Source organism: Ursus maritimus, unplaced genomic scaffold, assembly GCF_017311325.1.
Source record: "Ursus maritimus isolate PB19 unplaced genomic scaffold, ASM1731132v1 scaffold_11, whole genome shotgun sequence".
NCBI lineage: Eukaryota > Metazoa > Chordata > Mammalia > Carnivora > Ursidae > Ursus > Ursus maritimus.
Window position 1 is genome coordinate 32,247,636 of NW_024423453.1, and position 20,845 is coordinate 32,268,480.

The window sequence follows — 20,845 nt, forward strand, 5'->3', positions numbered from 1 at the left end:
TACACAGGAAAACCTTATTCCCCAGGCTGCTTGCTGCCCACTGACTCACAATTAAGTTTGGACAATGAGCATTAAGAGGGAGATGAAAGGAAGGAGACAAACTGAGGGTTTTAGAGGGGAGGGGGGTAGGAAGATGGGCTAGCCTGGTGAAGGGTATTAAGGAGGGCATGTATTGCATGGAACACTGGGTGTTACACGCAAACAATGAATCATGGAACATTACATCAAAAACTAATGATGTACTGTATGGTGACTAACACCATGATTAAAAAAAAAAAAAAAAAAGGAAGGAGGGAGACAGAATCCCGTTCACTTCTCCCCTGATCTCTTGGCTTCTTATAAGGCCCTCTGTGGCTTCCAAATGGCTCCAGTTCCAGGGAACTGTCCATGGTCCCAGTTTCTACCAGCCAGCCCCCACCCAAGAACCAAGACACAGCTCAGGGGCCCTAGTTTTTGTGCTCTGGTGACACTACATCTGACCTAAGTCCCTCTAACACCTGGGCTAGTAGCAGCTTCCTGCTACTGCCAAATTTGGGGTGGCTATGTGGATCCCTCGTTAATTTCTCCCCCCACTTAAAAAAATATTTTATTCATTTATTTGACAGAGAGAGACAGCCAACGAGAGAGGAAATACAAGCAGGAGGAGTGGGACAGGAAGAAGCAGACTCTGAGCGGAGCAGGGAGCCCCATGCGGGGCTTGATCCCAGAACTCTGAGATCATGACCTGAGCTGGAGGCAGACACTTAAGGACTGAGCCACCCAGGCGCCCCCCTCCCCCCTTTTTTAATGTCAGTCATCAATACTCCACAGCAAATTCCTCAAATGTGTTTTCCTGACTGGGCTAGGACTGATACGGCTACTTAGCATTTGGTATTATTTTTTGTTTTATCGAAGTACAGCCTAGGCTAGCATAACATATCTAATTCAGATACTCTTTACCTGCCCCTGTGTAAAGGTTAATCTCTTCTTGCATTTCCTGACCACATCCTTAAAGTTTATGGACAGTAAAAAGGAAGCAGAGAGAAAGATATACTGGGAGGAGGGAGAAAGGTGATGGGGGAAGGGTCTTAGAGTATTTTTTGTCACTCACAGCTGAACCTTAGTTGACAGAATTAAATAGTATCCTCTGGTGTCACTGTTTTCTAAATGTTGAGAGGCTGTCCTAATGTTCAGAAAGAGTGTATTTACATTATATTAATATCATATATATATTATCATGGATCATTCAGAAGAGATCTAGTATTATTATATGTGGAGGAAAGTTAATACTTAAGAAATTTACTTTATTTTTTTAAAGATTATTTATTTGAGAGACAGAGAGAAAGCAAGCAGGGGAGGGGCAGTGAGACAGAGAGAATCCTGAAGCAGACTCCCAACTGAGCATGAGCCCAAAGCAGGGTTCAGTCCCGGGACCCAGAGATCATGATCTAAGCTGAAATCAAGAGTCGGATGCTTAACCGACTGAGCCACCCAGATATCCCAGAAATTTACTTTAAAACCTGGGGAGTATTTTACCTGTATCAGAAAGTCTCTTTGCCAAATGAAAAAAAAAACTCAGATTGTTGGAAGGCATTTAGTGGGGTGTGTGCATGGGTATGACAGTGTGTGTATGTGTTTGTGTGTGTGTGCCACTCCATGTCTGTGTGTGTGTTTGTTAAGGTCTTTTGAGATATCTGCCTTACCTCATTTCCCATTTTATAAGTTCAGGTTATTTCCAAAGCCTGCGGAGGTCTGGCGAGCCAGGCTCGGGGTGGGTGGTAGTCTAAGGATAGAGGGTTCTGAAAATCAGGGGCCAGAAACACCCACCCCTTGTTCTGAGAAACTAAAGGCCGCATGTTTAAACTTGTGGCAGCAGTGAGCCATGTTGCAAGTGTCAATACACGTGGGCTCCAATTTTAAGTAAATAAACAGTAAGCGGACTGATAGTCAGATGCACCTTATCTTGCTTATGGAACATCGCCCATCTATGTGGCTCCCATAGCTGATGCTGTCAGGATTGATTACATCACATATTTTCTGGTCTGCAACCAGAGCTCATAATATAATTACTCACTAAAGGAAATACCCATGTAAGTAGCCTTAATTTTCATTAATAAACAGAGCAAACGTGGTGCAATTCTTCTCTCTGATATATGCTCAATATTCCAAGGACTGATTTATGTGTTGCTTCTCAGCGATTTTATCCATTTGTAACACAAAGTACCTGTTAGCATGTGTGCCAACCACTGCTCTCCCACACTCTATGGTAGTGAACCATATGGAAAGTCCAACAGTGTGATCAGCTAAAGAAATCTGCCAAGACCTAGTCATGATTTCCTCCAGAGCACAGAATGTGTGGCGATTATTGTAGCTAGTTGTCTGTTTCTTAGCAATAGTCTGATGTGCATCCATTTTTAAGTTTTACATAAAGTACAATTATGAATGATACCTTGGTAGCTCTGGGGGGTTTTTTTTGTTTGTTTGTTTGTTTTGTTTTGTTTTTTTCATTTCTTAGAGAAATAAAATCCAATGATTTTACTCAGGAAGCTATTACCATATACTTGTTCTAGAAAAAATTATAGATTTACTAGAGAGTTCTGTCCTATGTTTGAAAACTCTTGTTGAATTTTCAATGGCTATATGGCAATATTTTAAAAGGCAAAGTATTAGATATGAAAGGTGAGTTGACTCATTTTCTGACTTAACAAAATCTGACTTTAGATATTCAACACTGCATTCATAGTTAAGCTTTTCTTTTTCATCTATTTCTGGGAAATCCTCTCATATGAATGTTTTCTTGTCCTAATGAAGTCCTGTTACTTTTTATATATTTCACATTATCTTGAGTTTTAATATTATAATGTACTTTCTAATTTTATCCTTCACTGAACCAGCTTTGCTCCCTTGGTCTATTTTTTAAATGAGAGGTAAGATAAATAAAAATACTAAAAAATGGAAAATGTTAACTGAAAATATAAGCTCAAAGGACAAAAATATTTTGGTTTAAATAAATCGCACCCTGTGAACTAAATCTTAGCTCAGCAAAGTAAACGTCAGAGGGCTTGACGTTCAGGCACAGCTTCTACAAGTTATAGTTAAAGATGTGTTAAAAACTATGTTAAAAGAATTTGACAGGAGATCAGGGAAAACCATGACTAATCTGATTTTTAAAGTGAATATAGTGCTTATGAACAAACGCTCTTTTCAAGGCATTTTCCTCTGAAGCTACCAAAGGACCAGGAAGACCTGAGAGACAGTGGTGGACCAGCAGGCCTAAACTATACTGTGGCCTCTTTCCAAATCTTAAATACTCAGAACACCAATCTTAAAGAATTATCTATGACCTTGTATTGGATCTCTTCGGGTGTTACAGGGGCTTCAGCCAGGCATGGCAGATTTCTTTTTCTAGAAGCCAGAATGCTCTTCTTTCCTCTTGAGTAATAATGTTCTATCTCTGTATTATATGGGAGGCATAGTCCTTTACACTCTGTTTGGGGCCCCTCATGGGCTTTCTGGCTAGTCCCAGGGGCCCTATCATTGTGCCCATCTGTAGGACCTGCAGGCTGGGTGCAGAGCAGATCCTTAGCCCCTTGCCACTGTCCTGCAATTTCCACATGTCTTTAAAATTTTCATCTCTCTTGGAAAATGAAACTAAAGAGAAACAAAGGAGAAAAACCCTCGTTTTGACTCTGTTGCTTTCAGCCTATCTTTTCATTCTTGGTGATCACTGCAAACTTTCCTGGGAGGGTGGCTTTCACTCTGGCTGTCTGCTTGTGCAACAGGAGTTCTCTTCTTAAATACCTTTGATGTGGTTCCATTCCATATTTTTATGTAAATGACTCCATGGAATGTCATCAATGCTCATAACCACCAAATCCAACAGCTTCTCTTGAATCCTTTTTTCTTCATCACATTTGTTAATTCTTGTTTACCTTGTCCTGGCTGAAATCCTTCTCATTTAACTACAGCAATGTTTGATGACCCCCGATCTCTAACAATTTCTCCATTTTTTTTGTGGGTTCTTTAAACCTTCTTTCCTTGTACTTATGGAAAATCTCCTAACATATGTTTTCTCATATCAGCTGATATGGCTTTATTCATTCAATCCCAATATCACAAAAGTAGGGGACATCCCTTAAAGTAAAAAAAAAATTATTTTTGGAAGGAAGGGAAATTTTTTTACTTCAAAAACATGTAGAATTCAACTATTTAATTCATAAATAATTAAAAAAAAACGCTAGGGTTAGTAAATTAATGGACAAGACATCCAAAATGGATTAATAAGTGAAAGCCATGTTTTTAGAGGATTAACTTATCCTTTTAACACTGACACAAATTATCCCTTAATTTCACTGTGAAAGAAACATAATAGATTATATGGATTATGGGTATGATCCAGAATGGTAATTTTTTCCTCCTTTACAAATAGTTTAACCTTTATTCACGCTGTTAATAAGGCTTTATAGTTTCTTCCTTGAATTGAGTGCAACTCCAATGATGCTTTGAGTTACAATGTTTATGCATGAGGTGTAACCTTACATATGTCAGTATAATTACACACATCAGGTTTGGACTTTTGTTATGGAAAACAACCTAAGTAGCATCACAAAATTCTGTGCCAAATCTATGACACTGTTGTCTCAAAAATATGTTGACATAATAGGAAATAAAGTATCAGGAAAAACTTAGTGTGTTAAGACAACTGTCCAACTAATGAAATACAACTGGTTTGATCCAAAAGTCTACTCTGTTTTCAAGGATGAAATATATTTACAAGTTGTAAACACACTTAGTTATATTTAATTAGCAGAATATTATATGAGGTCTAATGTTTTCAAGTTTTATAAATTTTTGTTCCTCATTATGAAGAGTTCAAACGACCTGAATGTAGGGATTTATTTTTGAATTTCATATTTCAGACAATAACTCGTGACATACATATTTCAACAATGACTTATACATATTTCTTTTTAAGGTGACATTATTGTTTTATATATAGTATTGAAGTCCTTCACAGACTTTGTCAACAACCTACTTTTAAATATAATATATAATTTGAAGAATGATGGCATATCATTGGTTCACAAACATTAGTATGGATTAGAAATCATATGCAAGGTTTATCAAAACACAGATTACAGGGCAAACTAAATAGATCTGCAGAGAGGCTTGAGAATTTGCATTGCTAACAGGTTCCCGGGTGATGTTGATTCTGCTGGTCCTGTGACCACACTTTGAAAGGACTGACAGAAATCGAGTTGTTTATAAGAATTCTGAGAATTACTTCCATCCAAATTTTAGGTCACTTGTAAAAAAATTATCTGCCCACATCCAAGTTAAAATAAACCTTTTTTCATTAGTTACTAATGCAGAATAGTTTTGTTTACATCATTAACTTTTCAAGTAATTAAATTTAGAATTCACAAGTACGCTGGCTGCCAAAAAATCTTCCTGCACTTAATTTCATTTTGGCATAAGAATAATATTTTATGTGAAATAAAATAATATAAAAACCGCACACGAAAGTAAACTTGCAGGTGAAATTTTCTAACTATCCACACTTGAACTTGCATATGCCATTGTACTATTTTGATGCAAGATTCACTGGCTTATGAAAAGTCCTAAACACTTGGCCACTGAAGGTATTTCAGATTAAGTATGAAAATACAGACCAGTGAACAAATTGCCAGTGATTAGATGACAGGTAGACTTTTATTACAGCTTTTGGTTAAAAATATTAAAATATTTCATACCTTATTAAAACCAGATTTTTTATCACTGTAAATATCTCAATATTTCAACATATTTATACTACTTACTGATGAACTCCAAACACATTTCTGATTCTCTGGTTTTGAAATGCTCAAATGTTATGGGCTTAATATTATGGGAAAAAGAACTGAACAATGACCAAAAAAAATTTCCAAAGTGCAAAATACCTTTCTATAGGCTTGTATGTCTTAACAATTTTACATAAATACCACAACAACTATACTCAATAAATCAGTTCCTTCATCCATACCACTTTTTATTACCTGTATAAACTTGTATTCTATCTGATTTTCTTCTTGTACATGTGCAATCTATCTAATACAGATTATAAATCAGAAAGTTAAATCGTTATTATTAAAGTCTTTTACATGGTTAAGAATTATATAAAATTTTTATTGGACTCAATTGAGATTTCTAATTATAAGCTCCTTATTTTTAGATTTTTGCTATTTTCCAGTGGCACCGAAATTAATGTCCTAGCATGAGCAGCAGGACATCAAGAGCGCAATCAAGGCAGTAAGGCAGGTGTCATCCATGCCACCTGGGCAATCAGTCTTCTTGGTTCAGATAATCTCAAATTTGTTCTCCCATTCTTACCCCATGCGTCTTTCTCCCATTGACCTCTATGTCTGACCTGTCCTGAGAATTTATAATCGCTTTCTGAAACTGGCATACTTACAATCAGGAGGCATCTTTTCCATAAATATTGTGTAATATTCTTTTAGAAGTTCAAAATTTTCCTGATTAATACTTTCCTGCAAAGAGACATCTCCAAACCTAAAAAAAGAACAAAGAAAACAGTTATGGGCTATAAAGAAGCTCCTGAAAGTAACACTTTTTACCTCTTCTTTTTAAGTAGATGGCAATAGTTTCCTAATGGAGTCTACATCGCACAACAGTTATTTAAACACATTCCAGTCTCTACTGGCCCTGATTCCACCAGTCCCTTTTCACATACCAAACGATTTTCACACTCCTCAAATGCGAACTCGGATGAAAACTCAAATCTGTAACACCAGCTCCTGTGCTTGTGCATGGTTGGTATGTCGTTAATGTTAGCTTCCCCACCTCTGCAGGGATGTATTTCTACAGTGCGAAAAACCCTGCCTCCTCTTTTTCATGCTCTAGTCTTCCTCTTCACCCATGACAGCTTGAGGAGGGGTCCAGAACATCAAGAGCAGACACTTGGCTGCATACAGTCTTACATGTGCTGTCAACTGTTGTAGGCACATGTAGACCCTATCATCTCCAGAGAGGTTTACCTCTGTCTGTCAACACTTCTTTTTTTTTTTTTTTTTTAAGAGAGGGAGAGAAAGGGTAGGATGAAAGAGAGAAAGAGACAGAGAGAGGGAGAGACGGGGAGGGGCAGGGGGGATAGGGAGAGAGAGAATCTCAAGCAGGCTCCGCGCCCAGCACAGAGCCCGATGAGGGGTTTGATCTCAAGCCCCCGAGGTCATGACCTGAGCTGAAATCAAGAGGTGGACATTTGCTGGGCATGGTGGCACGCACCTGTAAGTCCCAGCTACTCAGGAGGCTGAGGCAGGGGATCGCTTGAGCCCCGGAGTTCTGGGCTGTAGTGCACCATGCCGATCAGGTGTCTGCACTAAGTTCAGCATCAATATGGTGACCTCCCAGGAGCGGGGGACCACCAGGTTGTCTAAGGAGGGGTGAACCGGCCCAGGCTGGAAATGGACCAGGTCAAGAGGTGGATGCTTAACCAACCGACAGAGCCAGCCAGGCACCCCTCAACATTTACTTTCTGTCCACACCATGAAGGCTGACCACCTCTGTACTGGTGCTCTTCTGCTTCTTCAACCCAAAACTCTCTACCTGTGTATCACTGACCTTGGGTTTTCACTGACCTTGGGTTTTCTTTAAGCATTGCCCAGATTTAAACTTATGGTCAAGGTGTCTCTCTATAAAATGATCATATGTAAATGGTTTCCAAATATATTTCCATCCAAATCTGTATTTCCAGATATGAGTTGAAAATTTCAGTATGAATTATCCCACCCCACTTCAAATGCAACATAAGCCCAAACTGAAACCACCCCTCCTTTGGTTTAAAATTAAACATGTCCCCAATATTCTGCCATTAACTCACTTTAAAATCTAGGCACTCTTTTGGATTTCCTCTCTTTTCGCCATCCCATCCACTATTCATTGATTTTTTTCATAGGTCTGGCAGACTCTCCTTCTTTAACACTGTCATTATATATTAGACGTTTAATTATATCCACTCTAGACTGGATATAGAGCCTCCCAAATACCCCAGCACTGTGCCTTCAGGCTCCTTCCCTTCCAGTCTACCCTCTACACCATGGTCAGATCATTCATTCATTCAACAAACATTTATTTAACATCAACTATGTGCCAGGAGCTGCACATTCAATAAACGAAATGTTGGAGAAGTGAATCCAATACCTGTTCTTCATATCAGTTTAGTAAACTTCACTGCTTCTTCTCTCCCTATAATGACGAAGTCTAATCTCAGTTTCACATCTAACTTCCCCACGAAGGCTTCCAAAACCCTTATGGGAGTGTAGTTACCCTCTTCTCCCTCACCAGTGGCATATCAATGCCTTTGGGACTTTCCACATGTCATTCTCCCTCTAACTAGAATGCCTTATCTTCCTTGTCTGCTTGATCAATTCATCCTTCAGGCTTTAAGAGAGGCTCACCTACTCCATGAAACCTCCCTGACGAATTCCCCTCCCATCTGTGAATCACTTTCTTTCGTCCATTTTTCCTGCCCCCTCTTCCACATCTTTGCTTACTGCATGAGTCAAACTATAATGTATTAGTTGTTGATCTGGCTTCCTTATGGGATGGTAAGTTTTTTTTAGGACAGGGATCATGTCTTGTTACACTGCATGCTCCCTGTGTCCCACGGCTTGGCAGAGTAGTGCCTGGTGCAAGGTCAATGTTCAATATCTATACAGAGTCAAACCTGGAGAACAGGAATATAGACGCAGGAAAATCTACAGGAGAGTTTCTCTAAACTCCGAAATACACTTTTCTAAATTTTTTCAGACATTATAATCAAATGGTAGTTTAAAAAGATCATCCTTCTGGAGTGATGTTATTGTTAGGGACTAAATGTTTGTGCCCTCCCCCAAAACTCACATTTTGAAGCCCCACCCTCCAGTAGCTGTGTTTGGAGATGGAGCCTCTAAGGAAGTAATTAAAGGTCATGAGATGGGGGCCCTAATCCAATAGGATTAGTGTGTCCTTGTAAAAAGAGGCACCAGAGAGCTCACTTTCTCTGTGTACACAAAAAAGAGGTCAAGTGAGCACAAGGAGAGAAAGTCAAAGCGAACTTTCACCAGTAATGAAATTGGCTAGAACCTTGACCTTGGAATTCTCACCTCTGGTACTATGAAATAAATATTTCTGTTGTTTAAGCCACCCAGTCTGAGGTATTTTGTTATGGTAACCCAGAGTAATTAGTACTTACTTGGTTAAGAATGGATACACATAGCATACATTTGGGCAATGGGTAAGTATGTAGTCAAATATTACACCTGGGTTACATAGCATCTAATTATAGATGTTGCCTGGTAAAGCTCAAAATTCAGAATTGGAGAAATAAGGCTCAGAGAACAGAGAGGAAGTGATTTACTCAGATCAGTAGTTGGTTGGTACCAGAGTGCCAGCCTTCCTGCTTCTCTTTGAGTTCTTCTGTACTTTGCCATTTTGTCTCTTTTTCAAGTCTTATGTGCCTCTACAGCTTCCAGATATGAAAAAAAAAGTGTATGTGTGCATGGGTGTGTGTGCACAGAGACACACATATATAAAATATGCAAGAGAGATAAAAGAGAAGGAAGGGAAGGGAGCTTTTTTTTATATTTACTTATATATTCATTCATTCATTTATTTTTTCTTGAGAGAGAGAGTAGAGCAGGGGGAGGGGCAGAGGGAGAGAGAATCTTAAGCAGGCTCCAATCTCAGCATGGAGCCTGATGCAGAGCTCAGTGTCATAACCCGGAGATCAAAACCTGAGCCGAAATCAAGAGTCAGAGACTTAAATGACTGAGACACCCAGGTGCCCCATGGGAAGGGACTTTTTTTTTTTTTAAGATTTTATGTATTTATTTGACAGAGAGAGAGAGATGGCCAGCAAGAGAAGGAACACAAGCAGGGGAAGTGGGAGAGGAAGAAGCAGGCTCCAGCGGAGCAGGGAGCCCGATGCAGGGCTTGATGCGAGGCTTGATGCGGGGCTCGATGCGGGGCTTGATGCGGGGCTCGATGCGGGGCTCGATGCGGGGCTCGATCCCAGGACTCTGGGATCATGCCCTGAGCCGAAGGCAAACGCTTAAGGACTGAGCCACCCAGGTGCCCCAGGAAGGGACTTTTTAAAATAAAGTGACTAACAGCTGAAATAGTCACAATGACATAGTGATGCAAATTAACCTACCGTAGAGGGCTTGAAAATACAATGCTAACTACAATGCTAACTTTTCCTTGAAAAGCCTGTAAATGCAGACCCTCACATCTCTCTCAAGACCACACTAACGGGGTTTAACTTACTGATCCAAAACCAAAACACTCCGTAATCAAGTGCATCAAAGAAAAAACAATGAACTGAAAGTGCTGTGTTGTCTTACCCCCAAAATTGTATAATTTACGTTCATAAATATCATTTACCTCAACCATCAGACTTGCTGTGAGGCACATATATTCAGACGCCTGGACTATAATCTCACGTTAGGTATTGATGTGCAACAGGGCTCAATTATCAAAGTAAACTTCTTGTACAACAGTGAATAAAATTATATTCTGATTTATGCATACTATAAGAAAGGAGATTAATGGTTTCTACACAACTTGAAATTAAACATGAAATACAGAGCTGCCACCTAACTTTGTAACTGACAGGTGAGAATTATGAAAACCTATGCCGTCCAGGAAATGCCTTTTGGATAAGAGGGAGAGAAGGAAAAATCACTGGAAGAGAATAGATAAAAACAGGCACCTTGCCCATCACTGAAATTCAGGAGGACCAGAAATGTAGTGGCATTTTTAATCTAGTAAAAGACATTGGTACAGGTTTAACACCTACTTATCAAGTCACGGCAAAGAATATGCTAGGCGCCTTTCAACTGATACCTGCAGGGGAAAGAGACATTTGGAGAGTGAATTATGGACAAGAAAGCTTTTTAAATATGGAAGACTATCAAACTTTCCAAAAGTACTGCCCATCGAGGAACTTCTCCATTGGGGAACCTCTCCACGGCAGGATGGCAACTTCTTTCTCCAGAATCTTTTAAAAATGTATTCTATGAACTTTAAGTCTTATCCATATTTTCAATAATCTCTACGTGTGAACCATGTAAGATACAAAAAGGTGTTTTTGACGGTAACTCACGGGACTGTGTACAATCATCTGTTGTTTGACTAAGCAAGTTATTTATGAAAAGATGTGCTAACCTCCCCCCGATAACAACTATTTTAATAAACAAAGGGGAAAACTAGACAGTGTTTTAGGTCCAGAAAAGTTTGATCCAATTGGCTGAGTTTATAATGTTGAAATACATATGAATGTAAACCATTCTGATATTGGATACACACGTGCGGTATTTGGAACCGTGAAGAAAGCTAATCCATGTACATAATCCGGCCTTGGCATCAATATTTTCCTCATTCCTTTGCCGCTTTTAAATTTGATGTGGGCCAGGAATCCTGAAATATGAATATTTCTCTTTGCCATCTCGCGTGACTTGGTATGATCAAAAGGAAAATGTACCTGTGAGTGTCTCCGAGTCTCGTGTGCAGGAGCACGGGGAACTGATCGGCATACCCATAACAACCGAAAAGAACAACGGAAGTACCAATCTCCTACTTGAAGCTCACCTCTCAGCAAGAGTTTGTTGTTCGTTGATTCCAACATTAAAAAGTACTGGATACACATGGAGCAACTGTCCCTCTTTAATCTGCAAAGGCAGTGCCTCAAACATCCGTGCGGGCAGCTTCACCTCCACCACGTAATGTTCACTGAGGACAGCGGAGGACAAAGAGAAGAAGCATTGCTTATTTCACTCATTGTTGCCGTAGAGTCATTGGAAAGAAACAAACAGTTGGAATATAGAGCTGATTCAAGTTTTTGGCTGCTATCTGCTTATTTTCTGTTATTAATTCGTTCGGTAATCATTTTGTTCACTTCGCTATTAAATTACTTGGAGTAAAGAACTATTTACATTTTTGTAATTTTTCTCCATTACTCTGAGCCCCTTTAGGAAAGGAAGAATGTTTAGTTCATTTGTATACCAGGGCCATGTGCATAAGAGACTCGATATTTATTTTCTTGACTTAATTATTTTTAAAACCCAGCCAGTCTCAAGAATAAGAAAAGTAATTTATGATGGATTTTTCAATATAGGGAAACTAATAAACCAAATCATTTAAGATATTTTTGCGCATGGCCTGATTGTTACTGTTATTGATGAACCCCCCAGTTTGTGATGGCTTGATGGAAATGGAATGGTTTCATTACTTAAGATGTAACCTTTGGGGGTTTCTGATCATTTTTGCAACATTAGCATATCACAGGAAAGGCTTTTTTCATTGGAAATTTCCATTAAAAATTACCCCTAATGTTCAGTGTTGAAATTTTAAAGTGGGATTCACAGAACATGGTCAACAAGAATAGCTGCTTGTATATTTTTAAACTTGACATCTTCTGATGCAGTGTGAAGTGAGTATTGAAATGCAGAGAGTTTTGCTCGGAATATATGAAAATCCATGTGTTTCTGGAGCTATAGATAGTGCTGGGATTGTAATACATGTATTGGGAAAAGAAGGACTGGACAATTAGTGAGTCTCTTTGTGAAAATATTTTTAGCTTTCTGGTATAACAATGCTGACATATACTACTCTGGATGATGGACTCAGATGTGTTTCTTACCTGAGCTTTGAACCAGAGAACCAGGAAATACCATGAATCCAGCAAGCAGGGATGTTAGCACTACCCTCAGATGAATGGACACATTATTTTTCTTTTTTAAATTGCTCTCAGTGCCCTTTACAAAAGCCTGGCTAACAGAGGGCTGATGTTTATTTATTTCAAGTCTTTCAAGAATATGAGGAGAATTAATGAGTTCGTCCATGTGTAAAGGTTGCTCTGAAGGTGAAACATTATATAATGTTTTACGATAACTTTTTGTCAGCTTTATTAAAATACAGCCAACATAAATTCATGCATTTTAAGTGTATAATTCAGAGTTTTAGCAAATTTATAGAGTTGTGCAATCCTGACTATAATCCAGTTTCAGAACACTTTTATCACCTTTTTTTTTTAAGATTTTATTTATTTATTTGACAGAGAGAGAGAGAGCATGCACAAGCAGGGGGAGCAACAGAGAGAGAGGGAGAAGCAGGCTCCCCGCTGAGCAGGGAGCCTGATGTGGGGCTCAATCCCAAGACCCTGGGATCATGACCTGACCCGATGGCAGACGCTTGACCAACTGAGCCACCCAGGCGCCCCAACACTTCCATCACCTTAAAAACAATCCCTCATGCCTGTTCGCGTTCACACCCCAAACCACTCTCAGCCCTGGGAAACCACTGATCAATTTTCTGTCTCTGCAGATTTTACTTTTTCACATATTTCATATAAATGAAATGATGTCATATGTAGTCTTTTATGCCTAGTATTTTTCATTTAGTATGATGACTTTGAAGTCATTATGCTGTAGCATCTATCATTAGGTTGTTCCTTTTTCCTCCTATTTATAGCATTCTGTTGTATAGATACACCACATTTTCCCTATGTACTCACAAGCTGATGGCTACTCGAGATACTTCACAATTTGGACTATTAAGAATAATGCCATCGACATTCATGCATTAGTTTATTTGTGGACACATGGTTTCATTTTCTCTTAGGTATATACCTAAGGGTCATAGAGTAATTTTAGGTTTAACTTTTTAAGAAACTGCCAAACTGTTTTCAAAGTGGCAGCATCACTCTACATACCCACCAGCAACGTAGGAGGGTTCTAGGTTTTCCACATCCTCGCTAACACTTGTTATTGTCTGACTTTTTGATTATGATGATTTCCACTGTAAGCAAAGCGGTATCTAAGTGTGGTTACTTTGCATTCTCCTATGACTAATGATGTTGACCAAGTTTTCATGTGCACATAAGCCACTCATCTATCTTATCTGGCAAAATACCTATTCGATTCCTATGCCCATTTTTAAATTAGGTTTTTTGTCTCATAATTATTGAGTTGTAAGATTTCTTTATATATTCTGGGTGCGAGTCTTATATCAGACATATGATTTGCACGTATTTTCCCAATCTGTGGCTTCTCTTTTCATTTACTTAATGATATTTTTGCTCCTTAAAAGTTTATCATGTTGATTACATTCTATCGAATTGTGTACTTCATGAATCTAGAATTTCAGGTCCTATCTGAGAACTCCTTCTCTAACCCAACTTAACAAATATTTTCTCCTAGAAGTTTCACGGTTTTAGCTCTTACATTTAGACCAAGGATCCATTGTGAGTTAGTTTTTGTGTAAGGTATAAATTGAGGTTCTAAAGGATTTTGCCTGCGTATGGATAACGAATTGTCACAGCAACAGTTTTTGAAAAGACTCTCCGTTCTCCATTGAATTACTTTGGCACCTTTGTCAAAAATCAATTGACCCTAAAGGTAATAGTTTATAGGTGGGCTCCAAAGTCTGTTGCGTGTTATGTGTATACTTACCCCTGTACTGCAGGGTCTTCATTATTGTGGGTTTATATTAAGCGTTGAAATCAGAAAGTAGAAGTCTTCTTTTGTCTTTTATAAAATTGTTTTTGGAACTCTGGGTCTTTTGCATTTCCATACAAATTTTAGGTTTAGTTTGCCAGTTTGTGCACAAAAGACGACTGGGATTTAGCCAGCAATTGCACTGAAATCTACAGATCGGTTTGTGGAGAACTGCCATCTGAACGATACTGAGTATCCGAATCTGGGAACATGGACTGTCTTTCTGTTTATTGGATCTTATTAATTTCTCTAAGCACGATTTTGTGTGTTCTGTGTACAATTCTTAGAGTACTTTGTTAAATTTGGTCTGATGTAATTGTTCTTTTTGATGCTACTGTGAACGAAATTGCTATCTAAATCACCACTGTTTCCAACAACTTTTCAGGAGTGTGTTTTTTTCTGCTTCCCTATCCAAATCAAGTCAGCCCCTCTGGTAGCGAAACTGCTGGACTCTTCAGCCTGTGTTAGCCCAGTAAAACTGTGCTGACCGAGCTGGGTGTTATGGGAGCAACTCCGGGCAAGACTGCCCCAGACACCATGTGTCTTAACCAATGTCCACTAGTTTTTCATTAATAAGAACTTGTAAGTTTGTGGGCACATTTGACTTATTTCCTTAGTCTCAAGGTGGCTGTTTTCAGCAATTCTGTCCAATCGCAATGTTGCTGTTTGGAGAGGGGGTTTGCCAAGCTGCTCATTTTGCTGTATCCTATGAGTTCCACTCAGAATCTGTTTTGTAACTTTTGAATTTAGCCTGCAGACTCCCTCAGAAAAACAGCCTATATTCTGCTACACCAAATGGCCTGATAAACTCCCCATATCAACTGTGATAAAGGTATCAGTCTCCCACTTTTGATAATCCCCACTTTTGATAATACAGAGTGGTACTGTTTTCCAGGTGTGTATATGAGCCATTTTATTCTTCTTTCTTCCAATGCATGGAAAATTAAGCATTCATCCACAGATGAAATATTTAGTTTTATGAGGATATTTTTTCTTTATGTATATGAAATAGTCACCTTTCCATTCAATCATGTTTCTCTGAGCATCCTTCAAACAAAATTTAAAATAACTATCTTATGTTTACTATAGATAAGAAAGCAAGTTTAGTTTGAACTTTTATACTTACTTTCTCTCCATCTCTCTCCAGCATGAAAAGGGCTTTCTCTTTAGCACATTCATATTTTTTCATTGTGATCTAAGAATGTTTCAAATTTCGAATAGCCTCGTGTAGCAGTCAGAAGCACTAATGCCAGAATGGTTACAATTTGGTGGACTTCTGACCGAAATGATTTACCATAGGGTAGAACTCTTCTGTTGCAGGTCTAGTCCATGCACTGTTATTTTGCTTAATTATTTCTGATATTTTGCCCATCATTCACTGACCTTCGAAGCTATTTATTTAAAACCATTCTCGGAAATTTCAGTCTGTGAGTGAATTGTCAAAAATAATTAAGAAAAATGGTGGTATGTGCCCCTGACACAGAAATAGATCTTTTCTAAAATGTTGCTGCTTTTAACAGAATTTAATATAAAGTCATTTCAAGAATTATGGCGCTATTAACCAACTGATTCCAGCAAAAGTAAAAACACACAGAGCTTTGGACTGGACCGTAATAAAGAGACAAATGTTCTTCTCATGCCTGCTCTTCTTTTGAATGCCTCCTATTTCCTGGGGGAGCATTTCCATGCTCACCTCACTACCGTACAATTTATAAACATTCATGAGCCTTCTAGGAGTTTTTCAAGGTCTTCCCCTGTTATGTCATCTACATTCATTTCTCCACCGAATAGGAAAAAAGGAACAAAAGAAAAATTTCCAAACCAAACCTTAATTCTCCTTGGCTCCTTTGTCAGGACTTGAGACAAATATCTAACAAAGCTTGGTCTCAAGGGAATAGGCACCACTTACCGCCTTCCTGTTATAACTGGCAAGACATCATTGGATTTGGCTTCAATTATTTTAAATGCGACTTTCTTCAAATCTGAAATGCCAACAGCCATGTCCTCTAGCATTCCGATTTCATCACCTACACAAGGGAAAAGGAGCATTGTTACAAACATACTATTTAAAGAGAATGTCATTTGGTACTACATCTCCCTGCTGGGATTTGTTCTAGCATTTTAGTGAATGAGTTTCTGAATGCAGTGAATATATTCTCAACACTTTTCCTCAGAGGCTGAAGGTTTTCACCACTGAAGTAAAAACCATTTCAGTGGACTCCAGCAGTCCAAGTACCCTTTGAAGGAAAGAAGAATGCATACATTAGCTGGAAGGCTATAGAGAGGTTTTAATTCCCTTATGAAACAGAGTATCATGCAGCTCTCTTTCCATTGACAGGAGTGATATTTGATTTCTAGAAATAGAGACAGAGCCACACTACCCAATACAAATATAATGCAGGTCACATATGTAATTTTAAGTGTCCTGGTAGCCATATTTTTAAAAGAGTAAAATTCATAAAGGTGAAATTAATATTAATAATATATTTTACTCTAACCGAATATATCCCAAATATCATTTCAGTTATAAATCAATGTAAAATTATTAATTTTTAATATAAAACTAGTTTTTACTAGTTTCTGAAATCTGGTGTGCATGTTTAGTACATAATGATTTGGATCAGACACATTTCAAGTGCTCAATAACCACACCAGGCTACGTATTAAATAGCGCAGTTCTAGACATTGGAAAGTTGGGACTTTAAAAATCCAGTCATTGAAACTATGTTGGTAGAGAGCCTTTTATATTAAAAAGCCAGATGGCTGCTCAGGACTCCACTATTCATACTCCATGAAATAATCTATAATTCCATTTTCAAAACATAATGGGGGTAAGAATACAGTTACAAGGTGAATGAATGCAAAGAATTGAAAGTTACATTATTTCTGTAATGCTTATGTCATAAAGGTTTATTTCGCATTTTTATTTTTAACTGCAGAATCTATGGATCAGATATCCTTATGAGTGAGAATATGATTTTAACACGTACTAAAGCAATACTCACTATATGTACTTAGCAGTCCTTCATACTGCACTATCAAGCCCACTGTGTGAAGCTGCTGTAGGAAGCCAGGGTCATGCAAACTTGTGTGTAATTTGATGATAAAACCACAAACCAATCCAGCAAGCTAAAAAAAAAAAAAAAAAGTCATTGAAGAAATTGACTGGGGTCAGCAAACTTTAATTGAAAAAAATTTAAGATTTTTGAGGCATCACGGATTTAATTAAAATTTTTCAAGTATGTGAAACATTCATGAACTAGTGGGGGACACAGACAGTTCGGTTAAAATATTCCCTTCTTTCTGTCTTCTTTCCTCCCCGTGTACGTCTATAAAACTCAGTTGTGGGTGTGGAGGCAGAAAGGAGAAGAAAGGTCCCCGGGACAGCCACCATGATGGAGACCGGCCTTGACGTCATGAGATGGGATTGCATGAAGGCAAAAGAGGTGGTCCTGTTAAATCTTGCCTAATAAGCATTACTGCCCTGCTAACTTATTTTATAGACAAACAAAACATACAAGAGATCATTATGAGGCCCTGTCCTGGGATTCATTAGGGAGCTGTATAAATGCAAAATTGTAAACAGATCCCTTTTGCCAGTCCCAGCTGCCAGTCCCACCTCTATGCAAGGCTGCTGCCCCTTTCCTTCCACCATGCTTGTGTGGAGACCCCAGGGCATAATATGATGACAGGATGGGTGGCCTTTGTTTCACTGACTCTCTGCACCGTGGAGCAGAATGTACATTTCAGAGACTTGGCCACCTCTCTGCAGAAATAAATCCTTAAGATCTCATAAGCTGTTTCTGTTCAGCTCATATTTATTATGGATAAGGAAAACTGATATCAAAACTCTAAGTAAAGAATCCCTTTAAAAACGAACCTACCGAAAGTAGATCTCTACCGTCACCAAGGATACACTTTAGCCACCCAGCCCCATGCTGTGTTCCCAAGAGGCACCTACTGCTTGGCTGAAGACAATGTCCCTTCTGAGAGTCAGCATCAAGCACTGGGGCAAGCTGTATGCAAGTTCCTGAAGGAGCACGAACGTCAGGGACTGCTTGGCTCGGTTCACCACTTCTCCCATGCAGTCCTTCAGGGTAAGGATGAGGGGATACAGCTGTTCGTACCAGTCCTCTGCAGGGAGGAAGGGGGTGTAAGAACAGTGGGATAGAGGAAGGTCATGGAGGATGGAACCAGTTTATTCTTCTTAGTCAAGGTACACACGTTATTAAGGATTTATGACGATTTGATTTGAAGAGCTCTGATCCAAATCTCTCCTCTGAACTCTGTAAGTCTGCAGCCAGCCACTTGTTGGATCTCTCTGCTGAGTATACTTAACATATACTCCTCTCTAGCCTTCTCACCTCCAGTCTGGAGACCTCCTGTAGCCTCGTGGACGGTGCCACCAAACTCCTTCCATGCTGGAAAGCAGTTTTCCTGGACTTCTACAGTCTTCACATTTGTTGGGACATTGAATTCTACCATTGTAGAACCCAGTAGACATTCACCATCCCCTTGCCCTCTGCCTTCATCATTTCTCAATCATCCCTGGATCAGTTACTATCCTTCTCCTTCCAGGCACGCCCTACTTGAACCCTTTCTCAACAGTGTCCCTGGAGTCCCTGGAGGGGGCTTTCTAATCAGTTTGAATTCCATCCCTTCATTCACTCCCTCACTGCCCTACTTTAAACATTTTAAAAACACTAAAGCGTTCAGAATAAAGTCCAAAAACATAAAACAGCCTCCATTATCTGACCTCTGCCTACTTGTCCAGTCTCACCTCTCAGAAGAGCCTCACTCACAGTCTTGAGTCCCAGGTGAACTGAACAATGTGTATTTCCTCAAACCTGTCCTGCTCCCACCTACTCCCACCTCTGCCTCATTTACTGAAGTTTGGGTTACTTTTGTGCCCACAGTTCCTTGTTCTAGAACTCCACACACTATTTGCTTTGCAAGAAAGGGACCTCACTGACAGCAAGGAATTTAATCCCTGAGCCTAGCATAGAGTCTAACATATAGCAGATATTCAATCAGTTTTAATTGAGAGAGAGAGAGGGAGAGAAAGACCGTGCACAAGTAGGGGGAACAGAAGAGGGAGAAGCAGGCTCCCCACTGAGCAGGGAGCCTGATGCACAGCTGGTTCGCAAGACCCTGGGATCATGACCTGAGCAGAAGGCAGATGTTTAAACAACTGAACCACCCAGGTGCCCCAATCGAATTAGTAAAGTTATGATAAATATAACAAAAAAGTTGTTATTCATTTATTTTTAATAATTTAATAAAATTATAAAATTATCAATTTTATAATTTTAAATTATTATAAAATAAGAAAATTAATAAAATAATAATAATTTTTAAAAAGATTTCATTTATTTGGGAGAGGGAGAGACAGACATAGAAGGAGAGAGAGAGAAAGAGTACAAAGAGGGAGGGGGAGAAGCAGACTCCCTATTGAGCAGCAAGCCTGACATGGGGCTCCATCCCAGGACCCTGGGATCATGACCTGAGCTGAAGGCAGACGCTTAACTGACTGAGCCACCCAGGCGCCCCATAATAAAATTTTGAAGATATAGACAAGTATGAAAAAATCAAGTTTCTGACAATTCAAATAGGCTCTTCAAATCAGGATATAAAACTGAAACCAGGACATCTGGGTGGCTCAGTCGGTTAGGTGTCTGCCTTTGGTTCAGGTCATGATCCCAGGGTTCTGGGATCGAGTCCCACATTGGGCTCCTTGCTCAGCAGGAAGCCTGCTTCTCCCTCTGCCTGCTGCTCCCCCTGCATGTGCTCTCTCTCTCTGTCAAATAAACAAATAAAATCTTAAAAACAAACAAACAAAACAAAACTGAGACCATCTGTATTTTTTGTATGTCTAGATAGCTAACTTGTTTCAATTATATAATCATGATGTTGGCATATGATATGCAAATAAGTTACATGTTAGTTTATTTGGAAATCAAGGCCCTGATAAACATCAAATACCATGCATTCCAGACTGTGACATTCCATTAACATACAAATAAATTAATAGCAGTATGACAAAGAAATTTAATAGAAATGAATGTATGCTGAAAATTAATTATAATTCAGGATCTAAAACGATATGATCTTCTCAGCACAAAAGTATAAGCTTCACTGTGAATGATGTAAATGGTCAATAACCAGTTCAGACCTTGGAAGAGTTATAGGGAATGAGAAAAAGAATCATAATCACTATTGTACCATATCTACCAGCACGTAGTTATTTTGTGTTGTAATAGACTAAATGAAATAAACCAAAATTGTTGAAAGAATAATTAACGACCCCAACTTAATAAAAAGATGTGCTCTTGTTA

General features: G+C 38.9%; 1 protein-coding gene across 2 annotated transcripts in view; it reads right to left on the bottom strand.

Moving 5' to 3' along the window:
- Window positions 1-20,845, bottom strand: part of INPP4B (inositol polyphosphate-4-phosphatase type II B) — a 501,415-nt gene that overhangs the window by 69,292 nt on the left and 411,278 nt on the right. For both annotated transcript variants that reach the window (XM_008685432.2, XM_040626334.1), the window contains 5 exons: window positions 18,472-18,644; window positions 17,516-17,639; window positions 16,420-16,537; window positions 11,605-11,745; window positions 6,431-6,528 (listed from right to left, as the gene is read on the bottom strand). In XM_008685432.2, the coding sequence (XP_008683654.1) occupies window positions 6,431-6,528; window positions 11,605-11,745; window positions 16,420-16,537; window positions 17,516-17,639; window positions 18,472-18,644 (654 nt within the window). The remainder of the gene's footprint in view (window positions 1-6,430; window positions 6,529-11,604; window positions 11,746-16,419; window positions 16,538-17,515; window positions 17,640-18,471; window positions 18,645-20,845) is intronic.